At 41.8% G+C, this 14,125-nt stretch overlaps 2 protein-coding genes across 2 annotated transcripts; both read left to right on the plus strand.

Annotated features, from left to right (window-relative positions):
• The first annotated feature begins 8,631 nt into the window (after window positions 1-8,631).
• On the plus strand, window positions 8,632-10,727 carry cd93 (CD93 molecule). Its single transcript, XM_072457995.1, has one exon. The coding sequence runs from the start codon at window positions 8,805-8,807 to the stop codon at window positions 10,500-10,502; it is 1,698 nt and encodes a 565-aa protein (XP_072314096.1). The 5' UTR covers window positions 8,632-8,804; the 3' UTR covers window positions 10,503-10,727.
• A 1,063-nt stretch (window positions 10,728-11,790) lies between these two features.
• LOC140370859 (thrombomodulin-like) lies at window positions 11,791-13,082 on the plus strand. Its single transcript, XM_072458114.1, has one exon. The coding sequence runs from the start codon at window positions 11,844-11,846 to the stop codon at window positions 12,954-12,956; it is 1,113 nt and encodes a 370-aa protein (XP_072314215.1). The 5' UTR covers window positions 11,791-11,843; the 3' UTR covers window positions 12,957-13,082.
• The last annotated feature ends 1,043 nt before the right edge of the window (window positions 13,083-14,125 follow it).

Consider the following 14,125-nt stretch of genomic DNA (forward strand, 5'->3'; position numbering starts at 1 on the left):
CCGGTGATCTCCCAGTCTACATTGTGAAACCAGAGACCAGGGATGGGGCTACTCGCACGCTCCACCGCGACCTTCTTCTGCCCTGTGGGTTTCTACCAGACTGTGTCTCTGAGGACTCCCAAGAATCTGCTCCTGCTCGAAGACCACCCACTCGTAGCCAGAGTCAACAAGCTGATCCTGCGCCGGAGAGTGAGGATGAATGGGAGACTGAGTCTGTCATCCTTGAGTATTCTCCTCAGCTTCCGGTGAGATTTGGTGTGGAAGGAGCCTGTGAACTGGAGCAAATGCCAGAAATCAATATCACTGACTCGGCGCTTCCACTGCCACAACCTTCTGCTGGAAGCCTGTCAACTGCAACACTATCTGAGAACCATGTACCTGCAGGAGAATCCAGACCAGCTGAGGCAGAAGTTCCAGCAACACTCAGCAGCAATGAGTCAGAAGATGAAATTGCCTCACCTGAATCCATCGATCTACCTGAGGGCAGAGAATTACCCAATAATGTGCCTGAAGACTCTTTGTCCGGGGCTGAAATACCTCTGGAAGCTGGGGATCTTGGGCCGGTTCAATCTGAGTCACCAGAGGGTGACATAGGGGCTAGACGTTCGCGTCGTAATCGCCAACCACCTCAGCGTCTTGGCTATTCCACACTGGGTAACCCACTAATATCAGTTGTTCAAAACTTAATTCACAGCCTGTCTAATGTTTATGCTGAGGTCCTTAGTTTCACTCCTGCAGCAGACTCCGTCTCTAAATTATAATACTTGTATAGATCCCATACAACGGGACGTGCATGAGCTAAAGGGGGGAGGGTGTAACCCAGGTGATTTTCTGCTCCTGGACCGTTTCTGCCTCAGTTTTGCCTGCCTGGTCCCTTTGCTTCATTTTTGCCTGCCTGGTCCGTCTCTGCCGAACTATCGCGAGACTTCGCACACGTATCGCGAGATTTGCGGCGCTAAGCTCTTTAAAACATGGCCGCGCGCAGTTGTTCGGGAGGAGTGTGGGCCTCCAGGTTGTTAAGCGGCTGCAGGTAGGCGGTTAGCCCTCTAAACTTTACATTTTACGGATATTCTGCTTATTCACTGTTATGCCATCGACTTTGCAGATGCCTCTGCCTGTGATCTTGTGTTTTGTTTGACTGATATACTTAAAGTGGACCTGGTGAGTGCTTTGTTATTGTTCGAAGCTAACATGCTATGCTACTGTTGATTGAATCAGTTAACAGACTTGTCAGCCGGTGCGGGCGCTGGCTGCACTCGTTCATGTTAAATTGTATCATTTTTGCACTTCAACTTTTGCTGAATCTGACACTGAAATCTAATGATTTAAAGTTAAATTATTAAAAGTTAATTTCACTTTATGCTCAACACTGTAACTATTTATGCCCAAAACACTGGGAATATTAATTACTGATTGAGATGAACAGATGACATGCAATATTGTATCTAAGCATGATCTAATGTTGAATTATAATTATTATTATTAATTAATAATAATAATTTTGTTTATTCATGGTCCTGTTTTGAACAGGCCAGGTTCCAGAACTGGATGGCGAGCTAAAGAAACCAGAACAAACCGAGAGAGTGCAAACATCTGCCGGTGCGGTAGGAGGCGCTGCAGCCGCTCCCCACACATACATTATATCCTACACAATATCCCCTGCTAGTGGATAAACTGATTCATACTCTGAAACCCTTGGAAGTTACCCGTGGATTCTATTTTTGTGGACTGAGCTATGCAGCACTGCACTTGGAACTTTGTTAACGCGTTGAACTGATTAAGTTCAGAAATATGGACCATTATTCTAATTGTGCACAACTGTAAATATTGTATATATTTGTCAATCACTGTAAATAACACCACTCAGCGCTACAAGCATTTTGTCAGTTGTCTCATTGAATACACCTCATTTTCCTCCGAGCCGAACCTTAAACTTCTGGTACTAGTCCAACTCTAATTTTAATGCACTGCAGCATTATATATGCTACACAAGTATTCTAAGAAAAACTAACGTATGCACACACCACCTATTTTCAGTAATATGCTCTTATTACGATACTTAGAACGATTGATTGCAACTACTCAATATTTTACATTATTTTCAGCTATTTGTTGATCAAAAAATCTTTATCTGGATCATACATGCATTTAGTAAGAATCTCATATGTATCACTAGATTTAATAGTAGAAAAAGCTTCAGTTGTAGTCATCTGGACTCAGTTTGAAAAAATAGACGTTTCGACTCTCATCCAAGAGTCATTGTCAATAAAAGAATTTAGATAGAGAACTCCGATATTAATACTGTTCTGTGGTAAGACCCGCCCATTGGAGGAGCCTTCCTGAAGTAGAAAGAGTTGTTTGTTTCAACAGAAACTCCCCCCTTGTATCTATCGAGCTAGCCTATTCAGAATTTTAATGGGCTATTAGAATCCTCTTTGTCTTTGTGAGACCCTGGCTCAACCACCCTGAGTACCTGATTAGCATCTAAATGCCCTGGTCCTGGTCCTCTACCTTTCCAGGGGTTCAGTATACCATTATAAATAACAGGAAGATTCAATCTGAGCCCTCCATTTCTGTTTAAAGAAGGTCTTTCTTTTTTAACAAAAATAGCTTCCTTGACTCCTCTTTCAAACCATCTTTTTTCCCTGCTTAAAATCTTCACCTCACCATCTTCAAACGAGTGATTAGAGGCTTCAAGATGGAGATGCACGGCACTCTGAGGTCCTGAACTTGTATTTCTTCTGTGCTGATAGAGCCTCTTGTGTAGAGGCTGTTTTGTCTCACCTATGTAACGTTCTTTACAGCTTTCTTCACTGCATTGGATCGAATAAACTACATTGCTCTGTTTTTGAGTCGGCATCATGTCCTTAGGGTGAACCAGTTTTTGTCTTAAAATGTTTCCTGGTTTAAAATAAACAGGGACTTCGTGTTGTCTAAAAATTCTCTGCAGTTTTTCCGACAGGCCAGAGACATAAGGGATAGAAACACCCTTCCTTCTCTGTTCAGTTTCCCTTTTGTCCTGCTTCTTGGTTCTCTTCACTCTGTTGAGAGCCCAAGCGGGGTAACCACAGGCTGAGAGGGCATTTCGGACATGTTTTTCCTCTTTCTTCTTGCCCTCTGAGCTGGTGGGCACACCTTGAGCTCTGTGTTGTAAGGTTCTGATCACACCCAGCTTGTGCTGTAGTGGGTGGTTGGAACCAAAGAGCAGATACTGGTCCGTGTGTGTAGGTTTCCTATATACTTCTATTTGGAGTTTCCCGTCCTCTCCTCTGATCGTGGAACAATCAAGAAAGGTTTTCACAATGTCTATTTTTTCAAACTGAGTCCAGATGACTACAACTGAAGCTTTTTCTGCTATGGAACACGCCTGGACGAATGAGGGATTACACCGACATCACTAGATTAATCCATTCTCAAAATAGACCTTAGTTGCGGCCCTAAATACATGATCCACTTGCCCTGCCCAAAATGTAATACAATACTACATGTTCTCTGAGGCATTATGCAAAGCAGGAGACTGTTGTTCATACTTGTTACTCTGAAAATTTGCATATTGTGCCACCAGACATTTCTTGCTCAACTTGCCAGACCGCAATGTGTACTCGAGAGCTTAGTACTGTGTATCTTGTCGTTAGATCAGTGAGTACAGTGGACTGAGTTCTGGTTGGAGAACGAGACAAAAGTATTATTTTTTTCATTTCATTATTTTTCATCTGGATATCCACCAACAAACATTAAATAAAAAAAAAAAAAACTGCTGAAAACTGCTCTTCCGGATGTACTTATTTAATTTAATGGATATCATCAGATGTAAAAGTACTGTGCTTTTGTAAAGTTTTGAGCCATGTGTATCTTTGTTTTTACAGTGGATACTTTTTTGTTTTTACTTCACAACATTTGAGAGCAGCTATGTGTACTTTCTACTAGATTTTAACTGTATTTTTCATATGGTTTGATGGGTTATTTTTTAGCACATTCATGATGACGAACTCAAAAACTTTACCCAGGTCAAGCCCCAGCTTTCAGCAAACAAATGTATACATTCACTAGAAAAATAATGAAATTGATTTAAATTGCTATCAGCACAATTCTTAAACAAAAAACTACATAAAATGCTTTAACAGTTCTTAAATCTGTGAGAAATACTGGAGTAAATAAGTAGTAAATAATTTCACATTACCCAATTGTGTCCAGCAGATGGCAGTAAATGGTCTTCATTTATCAGAGATGGTCTCTTTTTTGCTTGTAGTTTTTTAATATCATAGTTTATCTAAATGCAGTCTATAAAAGGCATATTAAAAGTTTATTAATGCGTGTACATGTCCTGAGCCAATACTATAAATACTTGTTGTTGACCATAAGCAGTTTTCTCTAATCTAATAACAGAATGAATGTGCTGGGCAGAGGAGAGCCTTCTATTTCCTGTGATTGTCGTATGAGGCACTTCCCGAGTTTAAACTCTGCTCATTTTCTTGACAAACGCAGGAAGTGTTCTTTAGATTCCTATACATGTCCCAACCACTTTCAGTCCTGAAAACAGTTTGGGTACAAACAAGTGCACCAGGCCCTTCGATTGAGCTTCGCCTGTTTCACTTCTGTATTATCATAGTTCTATAGCAGAGGTGGGTAGTACAGTTACAGTTATCAAATCAAATTTATTTATAAAGCACAATTCATACAAACTGCAATTCAAAGTGCTTTACAGAGTTTAAAACACAATTTAAAACAAGCAATAAAGTAAAAACACAATGCAGTAGATTAGAGTAAAAGTAAAGAATACAAATAACATAGTATTTTAAAAATATTAAAAAACAGGTAAAATTATGTCAGTTAGAGTTACTTGAGTCACTTTATCAAGACATTGTACAACTTGAAGTCACTCCTTGTTTTCACTCCTAGTGTAATATTTTTTTATTGAAGTAACAGTACTTTTACTTGAGTAAACATTGTGGTTCCTCTTCCCACTGTAAGTCTGCAAAGTGACAAAAGCTTTACCTTGACATTTGTGTTTCTGGCACAGCTTCTTCAGAGATAATTGAGTTTTTCTCATGTTTGTGTCTGTCCTTAGAAAATATCATATTTTGTGCTTTATTTAATGCTTTGTCCTTTCTAATGATGTACAAGTCATTTTAAAAATGTTAATTTTGTCATGTTATGCCCAGACAGTTACTCTAAATGACTTTTGGCAGAAGGGAAGAAGGTAAAAGGACAAAAATTCATGAGAATAAAAAAGGTGGTTGAAAGTTAAAAAAAATAAATAAAATTAAAGCCGCAAGCGGCATCCAACGGCCCTCGCGGGCCGCCGGCCTTCCGACTCTGCTCTCTGCATTTTACAGAGATGGTGCTAACGCAATTGTCTAAGAACTAAGACAGTGACACATTGGACATGTACAATGCTGTGCTTAACCAGTGCAAATGAAGACAAATATCGGTCAAATGTGCAGCTCCAGCGCACAGAGACCGTGACACTTGGAATAAAAATATGGATAACTTTTGATGCCCCGCTTGTGTAGATGATTCTCCCCAAATATGAACTTGATCGGATAATCGCCCTAGGAGGAGTTTGTTAAAGTGTGAAGTGTAAAAATGTTGTCATTTTAGAAATTTTGCGGTTTCCCCATAGGGATAACATGGGATGTTTCTGTCATCGCTACGGCTACGCTTTACCAAATATGACTTTGGCTCCCATACTTTTATTTTGGGGATGGCAAATGAGAATTGTGTGCAAAATGTCATGTCATTTGGAAAAACTCTTGTTTATAGGCCACTCTGAAGGCCAAATAGTCCAAATTCTGCGAAAAGTTTGCGGCTCAGCTGCACAGAGACCGTAAATGTTATCCATAAAATTTGAATAACTTTTGATGCCCCACTTGTATAGAGGAGGTACACCGATTTTGAGATCGGTGGGCCAAACGCACTAGGAGGAGTTTGTTAAAGTGTGAAGCGTAAATGTGAACATTTCAAGGATTTGGCGTTTTTCCCATTTGTGACAGTATATTTGCAGCTCCACGGCACAGAGACCGTACCACTTAAAATCAAAATATGGATAACTTTTGATGCCCCATTTGTGTAGATGATTTTCCCCAAATATGAGCTTGATCGGGCAATCGCCCTAGGAGGAGTTCGTTAAAGTGTGAAGCGTAAAAATGTGATCATTTTAGAGATTTCGCTGTTTTCCCATTTCTGACATATATTTGCGGGTCCGCCACACAGAGACCGTAGCACTTAGAATCAAAATATGGATACGTTTTGATGCCCCGCTTGTGTAGATGATATTCTCGAAATATGAACTTGATCGGACAATCGCCCTAGGAGGAGTTCGTTAAAGTGTGAAGCGTAAAAATGTGGTGATTTGAGCGATTCTACGATTTTCCCATAAGGATAACATGGGATGTTTCTGTCATCGCTACGGTTACGCCGTACAAAATATGACTTTGGCTCTCATACTTTCATGATCAGGATGGCAAATTAGAATTTTGTTCAAAATATCATGTCATTTGGAAAAACTCTATTGCTTATAGGCCACTCTGAAGGCCAAATAGTCAGAATTCTGGGAAACGTTTGCGGCTCCGTCGCACAGAGACCGTAAAAGCTATCCTTAAAATGTGGATAACTTTAGATGCCCCACTTGTCTAGAGGACGTACACCGATTTTGAGGTTGGTGGGCAAAACGCACTAGGAGGAGTTCGTTAAAGTGTGAAACAGAAAAATGTTGATATTCGAGAGATTTAGCGGTATTCCCATAGGGATAACATGGGAAGTTTATGTCATCGCTACGACTACGTCGTAAAAATTAAGGCATTTGTCTGATTGGCTTTTTTGATCGGGACGCCAAAATAGAATTTTGGGTAAAGTTTAGAACATTTTGGTAAAACTAATTTTTGACCTTCAATGTTAATTTAAAGGTCACTCTGTAGGGGGCGCTGTCGCGCCCATTTAAATTTTGTCATCATAAACTGGTCCAAACTAGAAAGTTGAACAACTGATTCAAATTTGGTCATAATCGGACTGGTTTTGATCAAATGGGAGCAATTTTTAGACCTGCAATATTCCAAAATAAGTTGTCCAACTTTGCGGCTGCGCCGCACACAGACCGTAAAAGGTATCTCAAAAAATTGGATAACTTTAGATGCCCCACTTGTTCAGAGGACGTACGCCGATTTTGAAGTCGGTGGGCAAAACGCCCTAGGAGGAGTTCGTCAAAGTTTGACGTGAACAAAATGGCTAACAAAGCGTGTTTTCATTTTCAAAGGAAGATGGCGGCCATAGGGTAAGTCTGGGGGCGTGGCCACAATGATTTTTTTTTTTTGTCCTCACGAGAGGAATGCGTGTCCCGAATTTCGTAGCTTTACGACAAAGTTGACCTCGGGGCGTCTCCCATAGGCGCAATGTATTTTGACTTTTGTCGGTGGCGCTGTCGCGCCATTTTTTAACGAAAAAAAAAATGGCCCAGAAAAAGTCAAATTTTTCGCCGATTCTGAATTTTGGGCAAAGTTTGGTGAGTTTTTGAGCATGTTCAGGGGGTCAAATTAGAGATCAAAGCGCTGAAGAAGAACAAGAAAAAAAATAATATTTTTAGCAAAAACAATATAGCCGTTTCCACTATAACAACAAATTATACATCGTTTGAAAGCTCTAAGCCTTCCCCATGCCGCCATGGGGAGGAATCATCATTACGAGCGCTTACGCGCTCGTCACTCCCCATTCCGTCGGGATGCCCCGCCCACTCCCCATAGACTTCCATTGATTTGAGCAGATACAAGCATGACCCATGCCTGCGGCATGGATTCTCGCGTACAGGACAATGCCAGGAGGGTTTTTGGAGGAATGCAGCGCTTCGCGCTGCTGTTGTCAACAATTTGTGAATGGGCTACGCCCATTCACAAATTGTTGACTATTTCTGTCATAGCAGGAGTAAGTATGCATGATCCATGCCTTCGGCATGGGCTAGTTCACTGTACTTGCCAGGGGCGACGGGGTACCAAACATGCGGGCGCAGCCCGCATGTTTGGTCAGACAGTTGCAACGCTGCCTTCGGCAGCGTTGCGGGAGCAATAGGCCCTCCGCCCTGCTGGGGCTCGGGCCTAATAAACTTATGCTCTTGAATTTGGCATGTTTTGGACTAAGTGGGACGTTTTAGTGGTGGTGGTGGTGGTGGTGGTGGTGGTGGTGGTGGTAGTAGTGGTAAAAAGGAGAACCCACCAAACATCAGAATTAACATCAAAGAGATTTTATTGTATATTTTGGTACCAGTTTCTGATAGTACTCTTTAACTGTGCCCAGTCCTACATCCGATGGCACATCCTACTTGAAACACATTATAAGCGGTGATTATTTTTAGTTGCGATAACTTCTTCCACCTCTGATCTCCACGTCCACAATAGCACAAATGACATCTTTCAGTCTCCTTTAATAATTGTTGGCCCCGTGTACTGTCTCAGCTACTGCGTTCCCTCCACATATTCATCATGTTGACTCTGGCTCTTTCATGCACATTATTATTGTGAGGTGTTACAATCAGGGAGTCACTTAACTGCCCGGGCCGGAGACATCTGGAGAGCCAGTCAAAACACAGCGGGCCAGGCCATTGTTTTTCTGGGACCATAACGGAACTGGTCACGGGGGGAGAAAGAGAAAAGATCCCATATCTGCTGCAAAACATTTTTCCTGTGAGCCTCAAACAGTTGTAAGGGTCATGACGGTGCGGGTCAGAACTCCTGCATTGTTGCCATGAGTGTGCCACCACAACTTGGTCGACAACATCTATCTGCCTTTTTACCTCCTTTTTCATATATTTCGCAAGTATGCTGCTCATTTTTCTACTCATGCTGACATTTTCTAACGCAGAACCCCAGACTTTTTGCACCTCCAGCGTCTGTTTCACTCTTCACTTGGATGTGGCTTCATTTGAGACAGCGCAGCAGAACTGTGAAAACAACGGCGGCAATCTAATGACAATCAGAAGCGGGGAGGAGGAAGACGCGCTCCGGACGCTTCTGTCGCAAACTTCACTACAAGAAAAGCCCTTCAAAATCCGCATCGGACTGAAACTGCATCGAGGGAGTTGTGCGATATTCCACGCGGAGCTCAAAGGGTTCGAATGGGTGTCAGGCGGAAAGGATTCCCAATTTTCAAACTGGGGAAGGGAGCCACAGTACACTTGCCACGAAAGATGTGTCAGTGTCAACTATAACCCAATGGGCCAAAACCACTTGAAATGGGTCGATGGCAGCTGTAACAAGCATTTCCCCTATGTGTGCAAGTTTCACTTCAAAGGAATGTGCAAAGCTTTGGCAATCTCCAGACACGGCCGGATAACCTACACCCTCCCGTTTTCAAACGAGTCTAAAAATTACCAGATGCAGTTGCTGCCTGTCGGGACGTTGGCCGATATCACATGTGACGATTCTGAGCGCTCCGATTCTGTGTGGTGTGATAAAACGCACGGCGACGTCTACGCGTGGTCGAAGCCTGGTCCCTTCTGCCCGGCGAACAGGAGCTGCGCTGACAAACACGGTGGCTGTGAACATGTTTGCAATCACGAGGGGAAAGAAGTGATTTGCTCGTGTAATGGCGGCTACGAACTTGGGGAAGATGGGCTTTCTTGTGGGTTGAAAAACATGTGCTTTGAAGACACCTGTCAGCACCAGTGCATCATGGGAGACATGGGGTTCACTTGCCTCTGTCCACAGGGGCTGGAACTAGCCTCGGATCGGAGCACGTGCTCGGACGTTGACGAGTGCGCGTCGCAAGAAGTGTGTGGAGAACATTTGTGCGTCAATACTGAAGGAAGTTACACGTGCAATTGTAAAGACGGTTTTGAGATGATCGACGGAGAATGCAGCGACGTTGACGAATGTGCTAAGGCTTTATGTGAACACACCTGCTTGAACAGTGTTGGGTCATTTTCCTGTTACTGCCAAGACGGATTTGAAGTGTCAGAAGATGGCCTTTCGTGCGACGATATCGACGAATGCTCGGCTGGTCCTTGTAAATTTGAATGCGTTAATACCAGGGGGAGCTTTTTGTGCGCATGCCCCAGTGGTTACCAGCTGGACCGCCACGGAGAGTGCTTTCCCATCGAGGTTTCTTCAGAATCCCTGCCAGAGTCTGCATCCGAGTCGTCAACCGTTTTGGACGACCAGCAAAACTTCACAGAGTCTTTGAGCAGCACCGTTGAACTACAACACGAATCCCCAGACACAAGCGCGCCGCCGCCGGACTTCAATGACACCCGCGTTCGCAATGAAGTGGACACGTCGTCTCTCGCCAAAAGTCCAAGCAAATCCTCCAGTGATCGGGTGTTGGTCTGCGTTCTCGGGTCGGTCATCCCGCTGGTGGTCCTGGTGGCTATCACGGTGGCTATTTTGATTGTTAGGTTCAACCAAGTCAAAAAAGAAGCAAAGAAGAATACCACGACAGATGGATACTGCTGGGTGTCCTCGGGCGTGGACGCTCGTTTGGAGAAACTGTATGAGTCCATCCCCACAGATGACCTATGACCTCTCTATGGTGGACTCTGGAAGTATTTGATGCGGATTTATGTATTTATTGAACCAAATACACTACATATCTATTTTTTTGCACAAGTGAAAATGTCTAGTGTTACGTGTACTATAATAATAAAGTCATATATCACATGCTGTGTAAACCTACTTTGAAGTGTTTTTTATTGCCCATGTGTTTTTGAGAGACTGCAACAACATCTCAACTTGTAATGTATTTAATTGAAAAGTGTTATTGTCCTGTTTCCTGTTTACAATAAAAAATGATTTAAATGTAGAAGAAGCAGGATAATGTTTTTTATGCTTTTATTTTTCTGACGTAAACACAGCACAGTTTAGTGCAAAAGAAAGCTTAGTGTGCCACCTGCTGTAAAAAAACAAGTATTATATCCTGACTATAACATATTCTCTTTTGCTGTTTCCCTTTAATTTTTGAACAATTTAAAACAATTCAATATTTTGTTAAAGATGGTTAAGGAGTTGATTATGGAAATGTATCAAGCATTTTCTGTCATGTGTTTTATATAGTTGCTTGTGGGGTTAGCAAACACTTGTTCAAAAAAAGACCTGTTATTGACCTAAAAGACCTGAGCGAAGTATTTTTGTGAACAAGGCATTTATACTAAATTATACACTACATTATTATTGAAAACCTAAGGTTATTATTTCAAATAATCTGCCTCTAAGAAATAGATGTTTTTCTTACAACAGTGTCTCTTTAAACATCTGTAAATCTCTAATGTTACTGTTATATTATTATAAGATCGTCTAATCAAATACTATACCAACACTAATAGTACATCTATGTTTCACTATATGTCTTCAGAATCAGAATCAGAAATGGTTTAACGCCATTGTCAGGGAATAAAACCAAGATTCACAAACTCGGAACTGTTTCAGTGATAGGGCACAACATGAAACAACAAATATAAGAGCAGAATATTTAAAAATATATATATATATAATAAGGCATGAATAAAAAATCGGGTTACTAAATACAGTCAAAGGAGCTTTTCATTCAGCCACATTTGCGGCCTGAGGCTAAATTACAGAAATGAAACACAAAAATAACACACCAATTTGTATTACTCCTTAAATATTTCAAGAGCTCAAATGCAAATATGAACTACTACTACTTCTACTTCAAGCTCCTGAGTGTTTTTCCCACATGCACAAGTTTGGAAGAACACTTTTGGTCGTTATCTTGCTTCCTTCCTGTCCCAGTGCGTCCAGCTTGTTCTGAGGGAGTTGCTTCCTGAGTAGGTATAGCCTTGAACCCTTATGTCTTTCCCGACTCAGAACAGCAAAACTATTTAATATGATCTACCACATTACAACATGGCTTCTCCGCACCCACTCACGCTGAAAGGACTAGCAATTACTTTTTGGCTGGCTCTACTCTCCACTGGCATTGAGCCGGCTGATTGCTGTAGACCCCACTGCACTGGAAGCTATTGTGTAACTGTCCACAAAGTCAAAGTGGATTTTGAATCAGCTGATGAAATTTGCCGGGGGAGCAAAGGGGAGCTTCTCTCGCTCGAGCCACATGACGACATCTCACACACACTGGATTATGGAAGCTATGGCAACTTCTGGATTGGACTGACTTTACCAGACGGAACGTGCAGTAACCTTTCTGCACCCCTCAGAGGTTACAAGTGGTCCAGCAATGGTCAGAATTCAAATGTATCGTCCAACTTCTGGAGAGACAGTGTCCAAGTGTGCTCGCCGCGCTGTGTGTCAACATCCCACGACCTAAAGTGGACAGAGAGATCGTGCGCGGAGGAAATAGAGGGCTTTCTGTGCAGGACTGACCACGAGCATGCGTGCCAAATCCGAGCATTAACAGATTATTTTAGAAGTGCCAGCGGTTGTTCGGACGGGCCTTGCGAGCATGACTGCACCGTGGTGAAAGATGGATACAGATGTTCTTGTTATAAAGGTTATGCCCCAGACAGAGAAGACCCAAGAAGATGCCAACTTCACTGCGCGCAACAGAAATGCCCCTCTGTGTGTGACCAAAGCGACAAGTCGGTTTGCTTCTGCCCCGATGGATATATAATTAATGAAAACATGTGCGAAGACATCGATGAATGTGAGATGAGCGCGTGTGAGCAGAAGTGCGTGAACACAAATGGGAGTTTTAGATGCTCGTGTTTTAAAGGATTTGTTCTTGATGATCGAGCTCAATGCGCGCCAACAACAGAAGAGTATGGGTATCTGGACATTACCACGGACATTGTTCCAGCCTTTGTCAAGCCGGCGTCTAAGAATAGTACTCTAAAAGTTTCCTCTCTGTCCACGGGAGAGTTTATCTGGTTGTGGATCTGCATAGCCGTGTTAGTGATTGTTTTTATATGTGTGGTCAGGTGGTACGCTCTTAAGAGGCAGAAGAGGGGGCAGCTCAATCTGTCACAACAAATCACTCAGGGGATCAATATTCAGAGTTAAGGTCAATTTTATTTGTACAGCTTTTTTTCACTGGACTGTTGCAATAAGCAAAATATGAATCATTATGTGCACAGATGTCGAATACATTGGAATATCTTATATAATTGGTAAATACAAAAACACCTCAACTTGCTTGTGTGCTCTTGCCAATATCACCTTCAGTAAAACTGTTGTGTTCAGTGTTGGGAATAATACTTTGAAGATGCATTTAGTAACAGAATTCAGCATTAAAACTTATCTTGTCATGTGTTCCGTAAATCAGAGCATTGTATTCTGAATACTTTCATACTTTTGCATTCAGTTGCATTATAATAAAGTGTGAAAACACAACATTAAAATGGCTTTTTATTTTAGTTTCATCGTTTGTTCTGCATTGTTTGAAGAACCATTATTACAAATTAGTGAAGGGAAAATTGAAGTGGCACTTGTTTTTTTCTAATTCAGGGCCTAAGTATTCTGGATACCACTCAAAGAAAGAGTAACTATACTGGAATAAAGTTACTCAAAGTTAGTATTCTGAATACATACTTTCGGTGCATGTATTCAGTTACTTCCCAGCACTGGTTGTGGCCTCTTGTGGTTGGAGTTTAGCAGAATATTTTCTTTTTAAGTTCTTATGTGTTAGTAATAGTGTTACTATTGTTGGTATTATTTTTTACTTTTTATTATGAGTATAAGAGGTTTTTTTATAAGTTTTTAAAAAAGAGTTTAAAAAAAAAAAAGTTGTTTCTGTTCTTTGTTGTTTACTTCTGTGCCTGCTTTGTGAAATGTCCCCATTGTGGGACAAATAAAGGCTTATCGTATCTTATCGTATGTCCATATTTACTAAAAGATGATGTTACTTTATACAAAATATGATCTACAAACAGTAAAAGGGTGAGAGTTGAGCTCTGTAAATGAGGCTGAAGCACAGTAACCTTGTGTGAAGATCCTTATGTAAAGAGGAGGGGGCGGGGCCAGCCTGGACTGCTCCGGCTCGAGCTGACTCTTGACTCACCGCTGCGGGATTCTCATTCAGCCAATCACAGCAAGAGGAGTGACTAACGCCACTCTGCATTATCACAAAACCACACTTCGTAATCTCAACAGGCTGTTTTTAACCACAGATGTAAATAAAAACATCGATGAAAACCAATGAAAACCTTTGCAGCTGTTTGTTTTCCCCTGTA

Source organism: Eucyclogobius newberryi, unplaced genomic scaffold, assembly GCF_026437365.1.
Source record: "Eucyclogobius newberryi isolate DKJ021-1_F unplaced genomic scaffold, fEucNew1.0.hap1 SCAF_21, whole genome shotgun sequence".
In the NCBI taxonomy this organism is placed as follows: Eukaryota; Metazoa; Chordata; class Actinopteri; order Gobiiformes; family Gobiidae; genus Eucyclogobius; species Eucyclogobius newberryi.